The sequence below is a fragment of the Delphinapterus leucas genome, chromosome 17 (assembly GCF_059928025.1).
Source record: "Delphinapterus leucas isolate spDelLeu-1000000601 "Yukka" chromosome 17, BTC_Dleu_Yukka2, whole genome shotgun sequence".
NCBI classification, from domain to species: Eukaryota; Metazoa; Chordata; class Mammalia; order Artiodactyla; family Monodontidae; genus Delphinapterus; species Delphinapterus leucas.
Window position 1 is genome coordinate 84,411,800 of NC_143145.1, and position 22,549 is coordinate 84,434,348.

Genomic DNA, 22,549 nt, shown 5'->3' on the forward strand with positions numbered 1-22,549 from the left:
TTAATAAAAAGCATATGTATAAACATACATATTTATATCAAATCTGAGCTTCAGAGAGCACTACATGAAAATTAAGTTAGGAAGAAATTTGAGATGAAAGCAACTCGTCCAAGGTAGGAGTCCTGTCTGAGTGCTAAATCTGGATGAGAAATGAGATTATGTATGATTTTCAATTTTTATTCCTTAACGTGGCTCAGATTTTAAGTAGAGGATGTAGCTTGATCTCCTAATGCATCGCACTATGCAGGTGAGTTTTTCCTGTTATGCATATACATGAATGTCGAACCGTAAACTAATCCTATTTCCTGAAAGACTTCATTAACGTGGTGGAAAGTAGTGAGGGAAAAATCTATTAACTCCTGCTTTCAGTTATTAAAGTGCCAAGAAGAATTCACTATAATTTCATAATTGTGAGATACTAAGATATTTGAAATAAAATTTCACTATAATAATAATATTAAAAGGCTAGCAAATAAAAACTAGCATAAATGCTTATGCTTATCTGTGTTTATTATGTATGAGTTAGAATATTAAACAGGTTTTATTATGATTTGTTCTATATGCAAGCTTTTTCAGATTCTTATGACTTCGCTCCGTTTTATTCAAAACCTAGATACATGCAGAGGTAGCGAGGACTGTCCCAAGTCACTGAAGGGCGTGTGTAGGAAGTGTTCCATGTCGTTGCCATCATAAATAAAGCATAGCTCTGGCGTAGTCAGGGTTATGAAATATTCACAGTAATTAAATTACACTAAATATTAATACTTCAGGGCTTCCCTGGTGGCGCAGTGGTTGAGAGTCTGCCTGCCGATGCAGGCGACATGGGTTCGTGCCCCGGTCCGGGAAGATCCCACATGCCGCGAAGCGGCTGGGCCCGTGAGCCATGGCCGCTGAGCCTGCGCGTCCGGAGCCTGTGCTCCGCAACGGGAGAGGCCACAACAGTGAGAGGCCCGCGAACCGCAAAAAACAAAACAAAACAAAAAAAACTTCACATGTTTAGGGTCTAAAGGGAAAGGGAAGTGATAACACAAATATTAGAGTCATTTTTAAGGAAATATTCTTCATTCATATTTTTGGCAAGGATTCCCCAAATGAGTAGGTCTACATTTTCATATATCTGTGACTATGAAGCGACCCTGTCTAGTCCTGGGCCTGGCACTCTTCCCTCACGGCTGAGGCTTCTATTTGAATAATTTATCCTTAATGACTTTTTCCCTCTGCTTTAGCCCTGCGAAACTGTTAAACTGTTTTTCCCAGATGTCACCTGTGCACTCCCAGCCGCAGAATCACCTGGGATGGGATGGGAGCAACAAAGCCAGTTTCCCAGGCATCATCCCGGAGCTAGTGCATCAGATGCTCTGGGCTGGAGCCTGGTCTCTGCGCTGTGAACAAGGCCCCAAACACACCCATACTGCTGTGTGTCTACCCAGAGCACCGGCTGGCTCAGGCACGGGGCCCGAGGAGGCGTGCCGGGTACCCGGGGCCACACCAAGGGGAAGACAGGTCAGAGCTGTAGGCGCAGCGCGCTCTCCAAGGCTCTGATCACTCCTAGCTCGGTCACAGGTGGCTCTGCGGGCAGCCTGGGCATCGTTAATGATACAACTTATACCAGAACATAAATTCTCTACTGCAAAGAACACACTTAAACACTTAATACGCTAATGCAAATAATGGCATATATTAAGAAATTTACATTTGTTATCATTTACTTTTCAAAAATAAACATGTGAGATAGTTAGACTTACACAAATGCTACAGATGAGGGAGCTGAGGCTTAGATAAGAAAAGCAACCTAGTTTTGACAAGCTGAAGATTATTTTTAAAATTTTACCATGGAAATTAACTCGCGCTGGGTGTACCATCTATGAATCAATATCGCAGGTGTTTAGATTTTGATCAGCGGTTGCAAACTGAGGTTGATGTCAAGTGTCAGACGTCTGTGTCCAGCCATGGGTTCCCTGCCACTGTCACACATGCCAGACAGGGTGACTCTGAGTCTACAAGCTGAACCTGCGCTTCCTTTTCTTATTCTGATTAATGTTTATATTATGTTTACGGAAGCAATAAAAGTTAAGTTTAGCCAGATAAAATTATAAGTGGAACCAGTTATTTTTATAATCAATTATTTTATTCTAACATCAATTATTAGTCCAATAAGTCAACTAAATTCTTAGCTTGATTAATCGGACATTATTTTCATTCCACACATTAATTTAGCCTCATTTTCAACACTTTCAGCCAATTTTGAAAATTCCCTTTAACTTTTAGGTCAATTAAACATAGGTCTCCCAAATGTTTAAGATACAGTAAAACTGTCTTATGTAAATAACTGTCAGAGTTCTTCAGCACTGCGTTCAGATAAATATAATTGTTTTGTCAAAATAGTTTTGACTTAATTCACTTAGCTCAAAAGCTTTTCTTATTAGCATGATTAGAAAAACCAGGTATATTATATAATATGAAAGAAATCTAATAAATTATGTATTTTCCTGAAGATGGCAAATGACAGTACCAATTGTTTCCACATAAAAGTAAATGCAATCAAGATTATCTTCTATTAACGTAATAGATAAAATGAAAGAAACCTACGACTCGGCTTTGCGAGTGTTTCTCCATCTTACCTGCTGGTTTACAGGGAAGTTTCTGTTGATTTTTCTAATCTGTAATAATAAATAAACAATAAAAGTGAGAACACAAGATCCCCCAAATTTTATGAGAATCTATTTCTAGTGAGTTTATGTAAACTGATACTTACGTTGACTTACTAAAATCATTGCATATCTAACACGAATTACGAACTTTTTTATATTTTGACTATCAAAATTATCCCAAATTTCATATAGAAACATTTTGGAAAGATTTCCATCTAATAATTTTCTCTTTATGAGAAATGAAAAGCCTATGTTTCCATAAAATGTTAAGTGAGAATCTGCTGAGAATAAGGAGTAACTTTGCCGTGCGGCACGTGGGATCTTAGTTCCCCAACCAGGGATCGAGCCTGTACCCCCTGCAGTGGAAGCACAGAGTCTCAACAACTGGACCGCCAGGGAAGGCCCTAGAGTAACTTTTTATAATTTATTTTTTCACTTTGAAATCATATTATACTCTATCTGTTTTAACACTTAAGAGAACAGAAGAAATGGAATATTCAAACACTAAAGGATAATGTACACGTACCGAAATAGTTTTAGTCAGGACCTCAAATAAAATAAACATTTACTTTAAGACAATTTATCGGCATGTCATAAGAATTTAAAATAAGTCTTCAGAGAAAGAGTTTCCTCTGTATTAAGTCATGTAAACAAACTTTAAAAGCCAAATGAAAATGAGTATCAGATTTAGACAAATGACCTTATGATACAAAAAATCTTTGTTCAACAGAATTTTTACTAATTAGAACCAATTATTGTCTTTCATTGGTTTTCTAGAGAAGCTTAAATGATGCTCCCTTTGTGATATACTCTTACATCAGACTAAACACAGACTGTTTTCACTTAGAATATGTTTTGTTGAATTATTTTGGTTTTCCTGTTTTAGTTTTATTTCCCTTTGTCTTACTGATAAACGTGAATTAAGAGGAAATTTGATGAACGTGAGGCACAAAGTTGGAGGCACGAATGGCTCATGTACGAGAACAGACTTACTGGCAGGATATATGTCACTTAAAATGTGAAAGAAAATAAAATTTGAGCATAGGTGTGTGATCTCTGCAGGGTCATGCACAAATATCATATCCTTCTAACATTGCTACCATCATTTCCAAGTAGTTTTTGCTCTGGTGAGGAATCAGTGCAGGAAATCTCTAGAACTATCGGTGCCTTCAGCTAAAATCAGGATAGTCTGGAGATGGGTAGAGAAGAGCAGACCCCTAAGCATGTTTCACCACCAGTCAAAGAATTCATATTGAATACTTTGTGGAACTGTGCTTTTACTAGTTTTTAAGGATCACTATAAAACCCTACCAGCGTTTTACGTGGACCACTGTCTTAGAGTGGGTACTATCTAGCTTTGTATGTTTTAGCTCCCCTAACATGTAATTTTAGTTCTATGAATGACATAAAATGTATGACTGAAGTTAAATAAATGACACTCATTTGCACAGTATTTACTTAAAATGGCATTCAATGAAAACTGTTTTTCAAGATCAAGCCTCTGCCATCAAATTTGCTTAAATGGGATCCTCCAGGTTAGTTCAAGAAAATAATATATAGTGCTCCGATTTCTATTTTTTTCTGAATCATACTGGAACATCTCCTTCTAAATAGAAAATCACAGTACCTAAATGAACTAGACAGATATTTTCTGATTTATAGCACAAACACACGCGCACATACCACATTGGTAACATACAGCTCTAGGTTTTTTGGGTGGGAACAATGTGGCTAATCTGGGTTCATAGAGTCCAACCAGAGAATATGTTGAACAATTTAAAATTGAGATTAAAAACGGTAACCTGAACAAAATTCTTCATTAAAATGGGTGAAAGGATCAAAAGAAAACAAATGAATTCTTTTAAGTTATCACAGTGTGAACAAGAAAGAAAGAAAGTTGAGGTTTCTTTACAACCCTTGCTTAGAGGTAGCAAGGTAGAGATGTCAAGCGGTGCACCGCTATAAATGGTCTTTTTCTGATTTTTCCCTTCTATCACTTAGCATTATCTAATACTGTTTATTTTATTTTAACTTATTTTTGTATTATGATTCCCCAGAAAACAAGAGCACGAGGTCATAGATTTCTGTCTGTTTCATTAAATACATCACTTCTAGCACCTAGACGTCGGCCTGGGTCTTAATAGGGGCAAAATCAATATTTGTTGAACAAGTGAAGAGACAGAATATCTCAGAACAGAGTCAAACTCTTGTATTTGACCTCTAGCTTAGTCTTGAATGCAAGTTACTTCTAAAAAAAAAATCTAAATTCCTAGCTTTGAATGTCTATAGTAATTGTAATGGCTTCGAAACCTAGAGTTTATACCATAATGGGAAGGAAAAGAATGCTGATGATTTAAAAGCAAGTTCTCACCTCAGAGGAAGACTAGTTCCTCGGTGGACACAAAAATACAGAGGGGGAGGGGGGGCGAGGGATCTGGGCTCCTGCAACTTGTCGCCTTAGGTCAAGTCTTGAGGGACTGGACACAGAAAAACACAGTCTGGGGGTCCCAGTGGAGAGAGCTCTGGACTCTTCCCCCGGTGCTCATGGAATCCCCATGTCAAGGGTGGTTTCCAAACGACGGGAGAGCTGAAGGCAGAGTTTGTGTTTCCATCTGCAGGAGAGGCTCCGAGATGTCTCCTGCCTGCGAGGCTGGTGAGAAAATCCTAGCAACGCTGGAGGACTAGACGCAGCTTCCTGAGCTGTGAGCTGGAGACGCCAGTGGGACCACACACGTCAGAGCATCAGAGACCACGGTGACGCTTGGCCACCCGGGAGGAACGTCTCCGCAGGGAGTTTACGGGGATGTGGTCTCCACAGGGTGGGGGGGGCGGGGTCCCCTCTGTACAGAACTCGGGGTATAGCCTGGCTCTGGCTTGGCTCTCACCAACCCCCCACCCCCTGCCCACCTGCTGGCTCCCTCTCTCCCACCCTCCCTCGCTCCCTCTGTCTCCCTCGGACTTTTTCACCTGGCAAGAGTCTTCTTTCTTTTTTTGTATGTTTACCTGAGGTGCACAGAGGACTGCATAACCAAGAACGAGGTCTGCCATGAAAACCCAAGCAGAAGTGGCTGGTGACCTTCTCTTGGGCCCTGTGTGTGGGTCCAGCTGTGTTTGCCCTGCCCTTGCTGCAGGACCCTTGACGGCAGAAGGTCTTTTCCACCTCATCGCCCCTCTGTGCCCACGTGACCGACCAGCACTGTCAGTCACAGCCGGCTGTCCCGTGGGGTGTGTCCTGTGCTGGCCCCACCTCCTCCAAAGCCCCGCCCTGAATCACAGCGGGCGGGCGGGGGGGAGAGGGGAGGGGGCCTCTGTTCCTTCTGCTGCCACCCTTGCCTGGGGCCCCTGGGATGCCTGCCTTTCTGACCCGGAAATCTACAACTGGCTCAGAGATCCTGATTCTTCTTAACTAGCATCTGATTTCATCCTCTTTCTTAGTATCATCTCAGAGCTTTGTAATTGATTGAAAGAACCCCATTTACCCACTTTGCTAATGATTTCCACGTGAGTAAAATCAACAGAAATGCAAAAATAATGGCAATCATTAGATTAATACATATTTTGGACTAAAGGGAACAGTTGGTACTGAGACCTGACATATTCTTGCTATGCCAAAATATAACACAGTGTTCTACTTTTATCAGAAATTCAATTCTGGAAATTTAATTGTTATGACAAATCTCAGTATGTAAATTTGACATTTACTTTAACTTTCAGAGACAGTGAGAACTAAACACAAAGACATATTTGTGAACCAGACATGATTTATAGAAACACATCTATGGGATGGCTATGCTAAGAAGAAAAATAATTTAATCTTACAAAGATATGCAAAATCTTTTCTAAAAATGTAATCCCAAAGTAATAAAAATAATGGTAAAGTAAATGTAATAAGTAAAAGAAAAAATAATGCTTTTTTACATCATATAGAATCAGCATTTATATCAAATTAACAAATACCATGGTTAAAAATTAAACATATAAAATCCATTTAACAAGAGACTATGAGAATTACCCTTATCATTAATGTGTAACAGTGACATTAAAAATTATAGCCAAGATAATATGTAAAAACAGAATGTAAAAGTATTAGAAAGAACAGCTTTGCAGGGCATTAATGGAAGATAGTCTACTTTATAAATACCCAAGACAATTAGATTAAAAATGACTTAGTGATTTCAAGGTGTCTGAATATGAAATATGTTTATCCAAATCAACAATCTTCCTAAATGTGAAAAAAAAATAGAGAAATAAAACAAAATGCTCTTTAATCAACCTAATAAAAATAAAATTCATAACAATCAACCTAATATGAAATTATAGATCCATTGCTGAATGTCAACTTTCTTCCAGATTAAAATATTATTTGGCGGTGCTATTCTAAGTGCAACTATTTTTAGACCTTTATGGGCCCATCAAGAATAAAAGGTCAAATACACCCAAAGGTGTTTAAGGTTAATCTCAGGGGGCTATTGAATGCATTACAGAATTACAATCATTAAACAGGGTTTTACCCTGCCAAACTAATTGTGACAATGACTTCTGATAGAAACTTAAACATTGAATCTAAAATATATATTACTGAGTTAATGATAAAGATTGTATTTTAAATTTGAATAGAGAACAAAGCTGGAAAATGTGGTTAATTACTCGAAAACGATGTATCACCCACAAACTCCCAGTGCAACTCATACTTAATGCACACGTATTTAAGACGGGATGGGGTGGCCTGAGGCACATCAACCATCCTACTGAGGGCCACGGAAATGGAAAGATAAGCCTAGTGAAAGCACTTTGTTTAAAGACTTCTGAGAGCTCCCGCTGTAACTAGGGTGAGCATGGCTTAGATTCTGGAGATGAGATGACGAGCTGACAGCTCAGGGCCACTAGGCAGGCTTGGGGACAGACGCCCAGACGGAGAGCATGTGGACACACAGAGGAGCAGAGCATGTATTTTCTCCTGGGTTTACAGGGGCAACACGTGAGATCTGTGAGGCTTCAAAAGCAACACTGCTTTTCACCTCAAGACGGTTGCTGGAGTCTGAATCTGAACAGGACAAAAGGCTAAAAAAATTAATCTGAGAACCTCTGAAAACAGACCAGAGTTTTGTAAATTTGTGCTGAGAAAGAAGCCAGGAGAAGTCAGAGCCCGGGGGTAGATGTGTTCGGGAATAGACATGCTCTCAGCCCCCAGGCCTGGAGCGGGCGGGGAGGGTGGGCTGCACCTTTGGGGCAGAAGAAACAGGAGCAGAGCCTTACAGAAAGTTCAGCCCCGCCTGATTTAGCTGGATTAAGACATCAATCTTAGTTTATGAGACTAAAGAATGTGTAGAATCTTTGATTCTTTTCCTAGACACCTATATTAAGATATAATAAGCAATCTTTTACAAATTAATATGCCAGAAAATTCATAGGGCACTATTACATTAATGATATGTTTTAAATGATGTGTATGTCAAATAATAATCCATTCATTATTTATGATTTAAACAAATAGCAAAATACCTATTAGTCCATTCAATGTAGCTAGGAAAATGCCCATGATTAAATGTTAACTCAACAAAGGATAATATACCATCTACACAAGAGGATGGTAATTTTATTTTATATATGTCAACAAAAGTACACATTTTAATGTACATGTAACATATACACTAATAAGAACACTAGCAATAAATATACCATTATTATTGTAATAAATTTTCATTTTTATTCTCTTCTGAACTTTAATAAATACCTAAAGTCTAAAATTATTATGAAAGCACATATTTTAAGATATGTTTTTACCAACTCTGTTACGTCAAATGGCAAATAGGGTATAGTGTTTGATTTTCTAGGAAACAACATGCCCAGTAGATATAAAAATCAAGTAATATAGATATACTCTTGCAGGAAGAGAAGTTTGAATAATTTTTTAAGGGAAAGAACACATTAAAAACCCAACGTGAGAAGAATCTTCACATTTGGATGAAATGGAATAGAAAAGACAGTTCTTTTTCAAGCTCTTACAATTTATTACTGAGAAGAGTACTTTTGGCATACCATCTACGTACTTTTGTAGATGTTAAATAATATTAAGAAAAAGATGTATGCTGTTTTATCAAACATTTTCACCATTTATTTTGCCTTCCTACTTTATTCTATTACATTAGTGATTTTTTTTTTCTTATGGGAATCTTTGGTATTAATGAAGTCTTATTTAAAGAAACAAATATTTTAAAACTCTATTATATGCAATAGTATATTCTTATATTATCGAAAGGTTAATTTAAATCCAGTAGCTTTTTCATTAGAGAATCTTCATTAGAACTTAAATTTAAAATTAAATTTAAAGTTTGCGACTCCCCTTAAAAAACTTGAAAGACACGTATAAAGGCATTGAATACTCACATTACAAGTGTTTTTCAGATTATACTTCTTACACTCAAACTGAAAATAAAATGATAATTCTACTACTTTATAATTTACCCAACATCAAAAGTGAACATCTGCTTAAATATTATGAACTGTATTTTTTTTTTTTTTTTTTTTTTTTTTTTTTGCTGTACGCGGGCCTCTCACTGCTGTGGCCTCTCCCGTTGCGGAGCACAGGCTCCGGACGCGCAGGCTCAGCGGCCATGGCTCACGGGCCCAGCTGCTCCGCGGCATGTGGGATCTTCCCAGACCAGGGCACGAACCCGTGTCCCCTGCATCGGCAGGCGGACTCTCAACCACTGCGCCACCAGGGAAGCCCTATGAACTGTATTTTAAGGAATAATATTCACTTTGAATGCTGGGGGGAATGATGATATGTGTCCCTCTTTTTCTTTGAAAACCTTTAATTGAATGTTAATGATGGAAACCCCTTAAAGGAAGTCTAGTTATTGCAGGTCTGTTAAACTGAGAATAATTACACAACTGGTTTTAATAAAGATCTGTTTTGATTTAATTTATTAAAAATAAAATTTGGAGTAATAGGAGCATCCATTTGTTTTAAATATCACTCTTATTTTTTAATTCCTTAATTTTGTATATTCAATTTTAGCATCACCAGTTGTATCCAGAAACCAAAGCGGTAATGTTGTCTTTTGACATTCTCTTTAGACAAAAAGAAAAATACATAGGATATTCAAATATTCTTTTAAAATGTTTTCCTCTTCCTACATTAAACGTCTTTAAGGATTATTTTCCAATTAAATGTTTAAAGATAAGTGACGAGGGGCTTCCCTGGTGGCACAGTGGTTGAGAGTCCGCCTGCCGATGCAGGGCACACGGGTTCGTGCCCCAGTCTGGGAAGATCCCACATGCCGCGGAGCGGCTGGGCCTGTGAGCCATGGCCGCTGAGCCTGCGCGTCCGGAGCCTGTGCTCCGCAACGGGAGAGGCCACGACAGTGAGAGGCCCGCGTACCGCAAAACAAAACAAAACAAAACAAAAAAAGATAAGTGACGAGCTTACATTTTAAAAATTGTATCCTAATTCTATTACTCTTTCACTTTTTCAACCTCATGTACACGTCAATTTTGATGAGTGATGTGCTCTCAGGATGGGTGCTGCAGGACCCTGCTCACAAGGTATATTTTCCCATGAAAATTAATTTTAAAGATTTATCCAAAGAAATAATTCTTACTGAAACAAGAAATGGTCCCCCAATTTCCTTAGAGATTTGTGGCCAGTGTTAGTTAGCAGATGTGTAAGGACCCGGAGAGATCTTTATTCTGTAGATATAAGTCCTCCCGATGACACATGATGTTAGTGTGGGTGCATCACGGCGATATATCCGTTCTGCAGCTGTTGGTAAAACTGCCTTCACCAGGAAAGGGACGAATCAAAAATGATTTCTGCCTCAGGAGCCCACATTTCAGCTCAATTTTTTCATCCATTTTTCTCAGACTATGGATTCTACACCCTGGCCACCTTGGTTATTCCCCAGGCCCATGGGTACAATGTAATTGCCTGCCTTGTTGCTTTTAAAAACCTGTCTATTAAGAGTCCATCAGGATGACCACCCAGTGTTACACCCAAGTGAACTTTCTTATTTTTTCTAGTACAAGAACTTTTCAATTTTACCTGTTGCCATCCTTACGATTAGCATGTATATGGTATATATCATACATAGTATATATAATACACACACACACACACACACACACACACACACACACACACAATCTTACTGTGAATTAGAAGCCTAAAAGCTAAAAGCAGGTTGCAGCCATTTATAAATGTCTAGTTCTTTGCTCAGAGCTAACTTATTCTTCCATGAATTCACTGAACTCCAGAAATGACTGTATGTCAGACGTGAAGGGATGCCAAGGGTACCAGATCCCTGTCCTCAGGAGCCCTCTGGTAGAGTTGGCAAAACAAGCATGTCTTTGGCATGAGTGTTAGAGCAGGTCGCACAATGCCTGTGCACATGTGAGCAGCAGGGACCCTGGCCGGAGGCGGGGTGTGCAGGCAGCAGGGACCCTGGCTGGACGTGGGGTGCGCAGGCAGCGGGGACCCTGGGTTGCAGGCAGTGATGGGATGTGTTTTATCTGCCGGTATTGGTCACAGGTGGAGAGAATAGGTCCATCATTGCCCAATTATTAGTCAGGTTTCCTAAGGAGGGGAACGTGCAGTGTTCACAGTAAGAATCCAGCCTGGGTCCTCGGGGGAGGCCTGCAGCTGCCTCTGCTCCTCGGGTCTGGCTCTTAAGCTCAGTTTCCGAAGACGGCAGTTCTAAGAAACGTTCCATGGAGCCACTGCAAACTCCCAGTGATTTCTCGCGTGACATCCTGGGGCCTTTCACCTGCGTACTTAGTGCCCTTCTCTTCCACACGACGTCCGCTCCTGGGCGGAATGTGGACCTCTCGGTGCCTTTGGTCTCACCTCCCGAGAAACAGAGCCCGAAGAGGGTGTACAGTCCTCAGGAGGCCAGAGTCACAGGTGAAGGGAAGGGAGGCCGGCAGCAGAAAGCAGGCCTCGGCTGGCGAGCGGTCCGTGTGCCCGAGCTGCCCAGGGCTTCTCATCAAACGCCGTCAGTCGTTCACCAGGCGTGACCCGCCTTCAGAGCCTCGTGCAGTCACTGCGTTTCCAGATGGTTCATCCGGTGAGCAAGGGCGAGTCCTCTGTTAGCCTGCTTCCTTCTGCCACCCGACTTGCACTGGACAAGGTATGCCCGGGGGAGGAATTACCCCACGTTCCCGTGGAGCTTCCGTCGGCCTGGGGGCAGCTGTGGGCCCAGGACGGTCAGCTCCTGTCACTATGATTACGACCAAGGCCACGCTGAAGTCCAGGCCTGGGCACGGGTGGCAGAGGGGTGGGTGTGTTGGGGCAAGGGCCCCTGTGCAGTGCCTGTGGCTTTGAGGCCCCTGGAACAGTAGGGGCTGGGAATGCTCCAAAGGGGAGGCAGGGGCGGGGCCAGGCGGGTAGAGCCCAACCGGACCAGGGCTGGCAGGGAAGCTGTCAGTAAAGCTGCCTGTTTGCTTACGACCGTGCTTTACAGTTAACATCAAGGCAGTTCTGGATTGAGCAAGTAAACATCAGCTAATGTTCTCCAGTATCAAGAATTCTACAAGAACTTTAACTGTTGGTGAGTAGTTTTCTAAGAGACAAAGTAGGCTGGCTAGTTCACATATGCACACAACAGAATGCCCAGCTTGCCCGGCCTTTCTTCTGACTTGATCTACTGACTCTGCCGTTGTCTGATTCCACCCTCTGTAACCCATTTCTGGGTGACATCTGCACGTGTGAAGTTTGCACTTTGGTGTGTGAGGAGAAGCAATGCAGAAAGCAACACCCTACACTAAAGTGCATCTGAGGACTCAGAAAAATCCACAGCTACCAAAAGGAAGAAAACGTCTCCTTAAGTGACACCCATGCCTGTCAGACCACACGCTGCAACCTCTGATCACAGACTTCAGTTCCTTTTCGGTACATCTCCTTTCTGCTAGGCTTTATTTTGTCATGACTTTCAATTCACCTACAAGCTTTGTCGAGTCTTTTTAATGTGGCAGACACGATAGAAGTTTCTTCTTTAGCTTTCCACAACCAACGGTATTATGGGAAAAAATTCCCTTTTCTCAACTTGCAAGTGTTTGCCATCTAAAATAGCAGAACTCTGTGGATTAAATATGACTCCCAAGTAATGGGTTTTGCTCCTGCAGGTAAATGGGTAAAATATAGGAAGATGGCTGAAGTACATCCTGCAGGAACTCAAATGACTGATGAAATGTGTGTGTGTGTGTGTGTGTGTGTGTGTGTGAATCCTGAAGGACTGTGATCAATCCACAAAAAGCACAGGGGTGTTGGTTGTTCATGCATTATTTTTAGAATTAATATGTTTTTAGTATTAAGCAGTGTAGTAGACATTGTTGGTTATCTGACTCAGAAGCCATTCACAATCTTCTTTTCTTGGTTCTCCCACTACAAACACTAGAAAAGGCAGAGACTAGCCCCCCCACTCTCCAGCCACCCACCCCTCAGAATCGTCACGGGGCTGAGTTCAGGAGGAGAAGTGAGCATTTTTAGTCCACTAAAGGGTTTCTGGGAAATTTTCTCTTATCTTGATGAAAGAGGAGAGATGTAGCTGGCGCTGCTTATCCTTCTTCCCTTTCTTTCCTGTTCTGAACACTGAAGTGATGTTTGGAACTGTTGCAGCCCTTATGTGTGTAGGCAGAGGATGGGTTCTGGGTGGATGGTGGTTTCCAGCAGATGCCACCATCCACAATTCTTTTCATTTGGGGAAAAACCCAACTCTTTACTCTATCAGTATTTAGGGTTTCTCTAGTTTGTCACTGAAAGCATTCTCAATTGATACAAACATTTGGGGGAAAGAGTCTATTCTCTTTCACATAATAAAATATGAATTATGTATTTTGAAAATCTCATATATGCAATCATTCTTATTTAAGATCACAGTAATTTTCACTGAACCACTAAGAATAGAAGCATTGGGACTTCCCTGGTGGTCCAGTGGTAAAGAATCAGCTTGCAATGCAGGTGACATGGGTTCGATCCCTGGTCGGGGAACTAAGATCCCAAGTGCCTTAGGGCAACTAAGCCCGCGTGCACGCGCCACAATTACTGAGCTCATTCGCCTCAACTAGAGCCTGCGTGCCACAAACTACAGAGCCCATGCACCCTGGAGCCTGTGCGCCACAACTAGAGAGAGAAAACCCGCATGCCACAACTAGAGAGATGCCCGCGCAGCACAATGAAGATCCCGCGCGCCACCACAAGTATCCTGCATGCCGCAACTAAGAGCCCACACAGCCAAAAATAAATAAAATAAATAAACAATAAATAAATCTTTTAAAAAAGAATAGAGGCATATTACATATACATATATATCTGTCTGCGCATGCGCACGCACGCGCACACGCACACACACACACACACACACACACACACACAAGTGACACATTTCAAGCAGCATACTCCATTCCAATAAAGGAAATGCATGCATAGGATATATATGGAAGAATTTAGACTGGAAGAGATCCCTTTATGTTAGTAGGTAACCTTAGTAGAAATGTTGCATGAGATTCTCTCTGCTTATCATTCAGGATTGATTTTAGTGCTGGAGCGGTAAAGAGTGGCTGGAAAGGTTAGATTCATGAAATGCTGGCTGAAAGAGAGCTTTGTCTTCTATCGTCTTCCCTCTGTCTCTTTTAAAGATGAGGGAACTGAGGGGTAGATCTGTGGCTGCCAGAAATATAGCTGCTCAATGGTCTAGTCACTACTAGACATTTAACTCATCTTGTCCCGTTTTATCAGCATTGTTATCCAAACAACCGTCTTTCAGAAGATGGAGAATCTCAAATGACAACTGGACAAAACAAAGATGTGCCACCTCACATACGATAAGCAAATCGATACGGCCATTTATTGGTGGTTTATGGATTAAATCATTTAATTGAGAGTGCAGCTGGAGAGAAGAAAAAGTGCAAATGTTTCAGCATCATTTAAGGGCCAGGATGTCTAAAGCACTTTTTCATTTAACCCTCACGGTGGCTGGAGCTAATGGTGCCCGCTGACGAAGGGGACCACGAAGCCCAGTCCCAGAGCTGGTGAGTAGAGACCAAGGCTCCACACCGAGTCCCTGACACTGCAGCCATGCTTTCCCCATGGCAGCCATGCCTCTGCAAAAGCATCATCTTAGATTCCCTTTGATCAAACAGGAGCGTGTTCGGAGCTATGCTTCCATCTTCCTTCACTTTCTTCTTGCCCTTTATCCCTCCCCCTTTCTGTGGTATTTGAAGGCTCCCAGCCCTGCCCGGCCCACCGAGGCATTGAGGCACACAGACCCTTCCCACTCCAAAGACAGTCCCTGTTCAGGTGGCTTTAGCTCAGCAATTATGATGACTTTTCTTGTGATATTATTACAAATGAGTTATTTTGAAAGGGTCTAGGGATTCAAATAATGTTGTAGGCTGCTTTGCACATGGACAACCTAATAATACAAATATTAGGTTGTTTTCTCTTATATGCAAGTGCATTTCATGGTTATTCCGAAAAAGTTAAATGTGAAAGAGTAAAAGTATGATTTTCAGATTAAACCATGAGATTTAGATTAAGTGAAAAAAATTCAATGGATTTATTTTGAAGACAAATAGGTGCTATATTCGTTTTCTATTATTGAAATAATCAATTTCCACAAACAGTGCTTTAAAAGAAACACTAATCCGTGATCCTGCAGTTCTGTAGGTCAGCAGCCTCAGTGGGCCTCTCTGGGATGAGATCAGGGTGAGGGCAGGATGGTCTCTGCCCCGGGCGGCAGTGTCCCCTCGTCGTAGGCAGCTTCTCCTGGCCTCCTGCCCTCTTGAGGTCCTGGTCCCTCCCCATCCTCAGAGCCAGCAGTGGCAGCCCTCCCCTCCCCATGCTGCCGTCTCCCTAGTCCTCTCTTTTTCCTACTTCCTCCACTTCTAAAGACTCTAGTGACTACACTGGACCCTCCCGGATAATCCAGGCTGATATCTCCAGGGCAATCTGGTTTGGGCAGGAGTGCCCACCCAAGATTCAGTCTCTGCTGATCTGGTGGTGTCATTATATTGGAATCGCCGAAAAGGACAAGAGGTTTCAGGCTGACAAAAACCCCCACAAGACCCAAGGCAAAAAAACAACGCAATTATATTTGCTGTCTGAAAACTTTTTTCTAGATCATTGAATATAAAGGTTAAAAAGATTCTGACAAAACTATTTTGATTTTGTTTTACCATTATCCAAGGTGGCACGAAACTAAACAATGGAAGATGACGCTTCAGAGAGACTCGCCTTAGAGCCGTGCTTGCGCAGAAGCCCACTCACTTTACTTATACTACTCCCTTACCCCGTGGAAGGAGAGAGGTGGCAGGAGCCATGGGTTAGGGGGCTGGGTCCCAGCTAAAGCCTAAACCAGCTCCCGTACTTGAATAGATTTGTGAAGGTTAAGATTCATGGGTTGTAGCAAACAGTACTTGCTTCAAGTTAATACTCTAAATTTTGGGGATCTCCAGAGGAACCAGAGGGAGAAGCGCTGTGAAGATATCTAGATAGATGCATATATAGATAGATATACAGACATAGATAGATGGATGATGTATGTAGATACAGATAATAGATATTTTAGTGCTCATGTGCTAAATATCTATTTAACTAATGTAGATGTTTCAATGTTTGCGAATGGAACCTCAGGCGTCAATACTGTTGAGCTGATACATTGGACTAAAACTCTCAGGACAGTGATTTTCTTTAAACGCTGCACAGTGTTTATGACGGGTGTGCAGTGGCCCATTCTTAGAACACCAAGTGGCTGATGCAAGGTTATGTATGTACTGCAGAAATTCACTGAGGCCGAGGAACCGGCCAGGAGCTCCGTGAATCACTACTTACGTTGTGCTTCGTGAGGCTGGAAATATTGGTCGCTACGGCGTGCAGCCACTCGCCACAGTCCTCAGCAGAGAGGCACTGGATGATCCCGCTGCAGACCCCGTCCACGGCGATGACTTGAAAAGCGTTCTGCCTGTGGAGGTGTCAGAACAAATTAGATCAGAACATCGTCTCATTTGTCTGTTTGCGACTTGAAACAGTTATGTCTTCAAAAGCTCTTCTTTCAAACAACATAAATGCAGCTTCAAATTCATATTTGCTTACTTCCCTTTAAAAAAAAACTGTTTTTAAATGGAACACTACAGAGGAACCCAGACAACACACAACTTTGAATGACTACAAGGCATCTTGAGATTCAGGTACATTTGGAGAATCTTTGAGATGCATATCTAAGACCTTTGAGCGGGATTCTTTCTCCAGTGTGCCATAAACGTATACATCGATGTTTATCTATTATTTTGGGCACCATCAACTCCTCTTGACATTTTTCAACGCATTCCTGATGTACAGTGGAAAGATCACACAGAAACCACACGCACAGATACCGAGCATCATGTACAATCTTTTGCTGTCATGAGCTGAAGCGCTCTGTCAGCTGTTAAGCCAGTTGTTCCTCATCTTCTCTAAGTTGGTTTCGGACGAGAGGTTCGTAGTTCTTCTCCACGTCTAAATACTCATGCTTGAAATTTATGTGGATGTTCGCATTTCAATAACAACTAGACCCTCCTTAAAACGCCACGGCCACCCTAAATATCTCTATGGTCTTCTACTGAGTTTCTGTTGTCGTTAGAGAACATTCAGTGATGCCGTCCTAAATGGTCTACAAAAGTGCTGTTGAGTTTAAAGCAGCTTCCTACAGCTTTCATTATTTACTTTTACCTTCCTGTTGCAAGTTCTTGCATGTTTCAATACAAGCTTAATGGAGAGGAATGGATAAAAATCCCCAAATGAATGGGAAGTAGCCAAATGCCTCTGTGGTGTAACACAACAAAATGTGCTCTGTTGTGCACTTTAGAAAATGCACAAACTATCTTTAAATCCCAGCCATTTCTGAAGCAATAGAAAAATTGTGTAGTTCAGTATTCAAAATGCTAGGTAAATACTGTACATTTATATATTGTTCTCCAATTAAATTGCTTTTTTGTCTCTTCTGAATTTTGTAAGTAGGAGTTTGCGGATATTACACATGATTTCATTTCTGCAAACAAAGACACCCCAAGCGGCATTTCTGTGGCCCAACTTCATCAGGAGGCCTGTGTCACTCTCCTGTCCCATAAGACTGGTCCGGATTTCAGAACCGGACACGTGGCAGAGACTTTCACACCTACGGCTCTCTGCATCCACATTATTAATGTTTTCAGAGAAACTTGTTCCGATAGCCTTGACCAGCACTTTCAAATGATTACAGGGAAGTGTTCAAATATTCTTTTTTGTTTGCTCTTAAAAATACATGAAAAGCCTGAGAGGGGACAACTGTTGTCTGTCTCTTTGAACTAATGTTTTCTTGAATTTGTGACAAGAAAAAATATGCACAGCACAAAAAGAATACTGCAACTTCACGTGACTTTCTTAACTTTAATTTTGATATTCAAGAGTGAGTAAGACATTTTAAAGATGCAGAGAGAAGCTCAACTACCCATGGAAGAGGAGAACTAAGTTGAGTTAGTAACGTACATTTCTATCTGCTCCCCGACTATCATAACCATTGCTTCATGCACCACAAACTACAGCATGTCTTGAACACATCTGTACTCTCTGCTTTAAATGAATCGTGGCAGCTGGATATTTTTAGCTGATTAGGGTTAACGCACTTAGAGGAAATCTGCAGTCTATGTAACCACACGTGCTACACAGTCTCCACATGGAATAATTCTAAAGGACTAACCTTATATAAACCTGGGCTTATACACTAATACGTATCAATTTTTACATTCTGTTTCCACTTTTCAGGTTGATTTGTTGGAAACCCTTTCATGAATGTAAGTGAAGTATTTGAACAGTTTATTTGCTTACATACAACCTCTTACAAAACAAATTGGTCGTCAAGATTATAGCCTGGCTCCTATTTCTGCCTCTGCTATTGACTAAATAAGAATATTGGCAAATTACTCCACTTAGTTGCATCTCAATTTCCCCTAACAGAAAATGAGAAAAATATACTTCACGGATTAACTGATGGGACCCCAATAATTTCACTAATCACTGGAGCTCCCTGAATGAGACATTAATGTGTGGTCTTGATGCAATATTTGAGAGAGTTTTGCAAGAATGTGTCACCCAGCACTTAGCAAGAACTGCAGTGCTGTGGCCGTATTTGCAGCTTTTAGAAAATGTAATTCTTTGAGTCAAGATAATCAGTAATCGTAAAAAAAAAAAAATTATTTGTTTTATCTTATTTGATCATATAGTCTCTGAAATCAATAAACTACATTAGCCATTAAGTTAGTCTTGTAGTAACTGGGAAACATTAAACTTTAACAATATTTGCAGTAGTCTTGAGGATTCTTAGACTCAATTATGATTCTTTGCACACACACACACACACACACACAGATACAAACACACACACACGGGCTGAAAAAAGCAGTGACATGATTACAGTTGGAAAATCTGAACTTCTGAGCGCAGATTGTCCACCTTCTGCTCAGAATCATTTTTTCTATTTTTCTAAGGATTCTTGATCACAACTCTGGCAGCAAAAGTTATTCTCAAATGTTGCTGAATTTCAGAGTAGTTTTATTCATTTAAAATACACACTTAGTCATTCTTTGTATGAAAAATAGACTGCTCACTAAAAATAGTCATAAATACTTTTCAACATAATATGCGTTTACATGAAAACACATACATGTCTTATGACTACAACTGAGTTATTCATGTTTGATTCACTGTGCATCTATGCCACATGAAGGCACGTGTCGGAGATGCTGAATTTGTGAGGAGTGAGTCGGAGAAGGCATCTCAAGTGGGAGAAGTGAGAGCTGTAGAGACTCAACTACACAGGTTTGGAGCGGCTAGATGGCCTTGTCCGGAAAGGGGGTGGGGACATCATGGGGAAGCAGGCAGGCTTGGAGGAGGGTGTGAACACCCCGGAAGGAGCTGAGAGCCCACGGGACCCACGGCCGAGCCTCCCTGGAGGCCTCCCACGATCAGATTTGCGTGGAGCGGGCGGTCCTGTCACACCACGTAGGGTACCTGGCAGCTACGCGATGACGTGGGACTAAAATACACATGTGTTAGTGAGAGTGAAAATAAAACAGTGAGCTCATGGGATTTATAAAGGCGTTAGAAAGTCTGCGGGTCAGTGATTGCTTCCTTTCACAGAATATGAGGGAGCAGCTAGACTCCACATTGCTCCTGGGTTTTGGATCCAACTGGATGAATGGCTTAGACGCGGCAGAGGAGAGAAAGTGCACATTTTGGATGGGAGGTAGTTACTCCGGGACCAAATAGCAGCGTGAAGGCGTGAGAGGTTGTGAGAAACAGGGGCTGTTTGGCTCGTTGCCATGTGCGTCTGGGGCAGCGGTGAGTCATGAAGGTGGCAGTAAAGCACAGCTTGATCGACGAGAGCTTTGCAAACCACGTGGCGGCATTTCCAACTAATCCCGAGTCAGGCAGGGCCGTGGGAACACTGGCTCTTTGGAGTGGAAGGATCATATTGTATTTTATGATACAAATATGTTCTCTCTGTGCTGGATAAGAACGTGGAAAAATGTGAATGAAGGCAGGAGAGAAGCAAGGAGGGTGTCCCAGTACTCAGGAGGAACATAAGAAAGATTGCCCCGTGAGAGTGGTTCTCTGTGTGCAGGACAGCACTGACTCAAGCAGTATTTGAAAAACGGGCCATTATTCTTGATCTGGTTATTAACAATTTGGGGAGATGATTAAGGAAAGGAAAAACTAAAACAACCAAGCAAACAAACAAACAAAAAAACCCGCTCGGGTTAATGATTCCAGCAAAGTGATCTGTTTCTCACTGAGTTCAGATCGTTTCTGCTCGTGATGCTACCTTGGGGCACCATCTCATCACAGCTTTTATGGTTCAGGCTCAAAACCTGAACTGTTTGGTGAGGTTGTACAGAAGCTCTTCCAAACCATGTTGTTACCTATTTTCCAAAGCTGAAGTTCACCAATCCGACACAAGCCCTGAACTTTTATTCAACAGAGGCTTTTCCCCACTGTTCTCTTTGTCTGCAATGCCCTTCTGTCCTGCTTCAGTTAAAATCTGTAAGGTATTGCAGGTACCTTGATTTTATGCAACTCTCCGACCTCTAATTTCTCTCTGTGTAAAATGAAGATGGCAGCATTGGTCCTGCGTACCTCACATTTTAAAGACTTTTGTAATGAGAAGTTTTAGGTTTATAGCAACATTGAGGGCAAAGTATAGAGATTTCCCATAGACTTCCTGCCACACACACACACACACACACCCTCTCTGTTATCAACATCTCCCACAAGAGAGTTGCACTTTTGTTATAATTAATGAGCCTACATCGACACGTCATATCGCCCAAGGTCCATGGTTTAGATTAGGGTTTACTCATGGTGTCCCACATTTTATGGGTTTGGGCAAATATGTAATGACATATATCTATTATTATAACATAATCCAGAGTATTTTCACTCCCCCAAGTATCTCTGCTCTGCCTCTTCGTCTCTCTCCACCTCCCAACCACTGGCAACCACTGATGTTTTTACTGTCTCCATAGTTTCACCTTTTCCAGAAGGTCATATAGTTGGAAGCAGTGTGTAGGATTTTCAGATTGGCTTCTTTCACTTAGTGACATGCATCTGTGGTTCTCCCATGTCTTTTCATGGCTCAGTAGTTCATTTATTTTTAGGGCTGAATAATATTCTACTATCTGGGTGTACATAGTTTATTTATCCATCCCCCTACTGAAGGACATCTTACTTCCAAACATATACAAGGGAACACTGCATGGCTCATAGAGTAGGTGAAATCAACTAGAATCTTAATGTTATTTAGTTGAATATATTTTTTAAATCATCAATTGTTCGGGCTCCACATAGAGCGAAGTCCTGGTGGACCTGCTGGCCTGTCTGTGAAGGTGGAGGAAAGTCCATCCGTTCAGCGACTCCCAGTACATCTGCACAGCACCACCTGTGACAGAGCGATGGAAGAGCAAAGGCAATGGTGCACCCAATGGGGCCGCTGTGTCTCCTCCTTCCCCTTGGCCACTAAGCACGAGCAGGAGACGCCTTAAGTTTTCTATCCCTTCCCCCATCACACTACGGGTGACGTATCCTTACATACTGTTTCCCTTACTTTACCATCACTATCCTTCTCATAACAAACATTTTTTTCTATCCAATTCACTCCAATAATTACTCTAGCCAAAGTCACCTTCAGCTTAATCTGTTTCTCAGTCTATCCAGTATTTCTATTCTGTAGTTAATACCATCAACCACTTTCTTCTCCTTAATAACCTTCCCATTCTGATTCCCTGACACTGCAATGTTCTGTCATATTTTGATACTTCAAAACTGAAATGAGACATATACTTCTAAATCATTACTATACGATGAACATAAACTGTCTCACCACTGATAAAACAGTGTGATGTTCTAATTCAGGCTACATAATAGTATATGACAGTAACACAACTTTGTTGCCATTAAATACGAGACGCATCACATCATCAGAGTTAAAATTATGGGCCTTGGCCAAACCAACCAGCACATAATATCCTAGGTTTCGAACCAAGCTCCACAATTTTGTATATCTGTCATCTTGGGCCAATAATTTATTTTTCTTTTTCATCCCCTGCTTCAGCTGCCACTGGACTGTGAGCTCCTTCACAGAAAGAAGCAAACACAACACCTCCTACGTAGACATTAAATCAGTACTTACTGAGCGAATGTGGGAACAAGCTGGAGTGCTGTGCAATCCACTCAGAACAGTGCTGTGTTTATAACTGCTTATTACTGTCGTATTTACTGAGTGAAATTAATTCAATTGCTAAAAGCTGTTGATGTGTTGAGGTGCCATAAAAGTAAAAATGTAAGAAGTCATCTGGATTCATACAATTTCCTTTTTCTCATAAATTGCTTT

The 22,549-nt window shown here is 41.4% G+C and overlaps 1 protein-coding gene across 1 annotated transcript in view; it reads right to left on the reverse strand.

Moving 5' to 3' along the window:
- The window catches only part of SNTG1 (syntrophin gamma 1), a 460,796-nt gene that overhangs the window by 89,594 nt on the left and 348,653 nt on the right, over window positions 1-22,549 (reverse strand). Inside the window, exons 13-14 of the mRNA XM_089899181.1 lie at window positions 16,480-16,609; window positions 2,622-2,660 (exon numbers count right to left, since the gene is read on the reverse strand). Coding sequence (XP_089755307.1) covers window positions 2,622-2,660; window positions 16,480-16,609 — 169 coding nt within the window. The remainder of the gene's footprint in view (window positions 1-2,621; window positions 2,661-16,479; window positions 16,610-22,549) is intronic.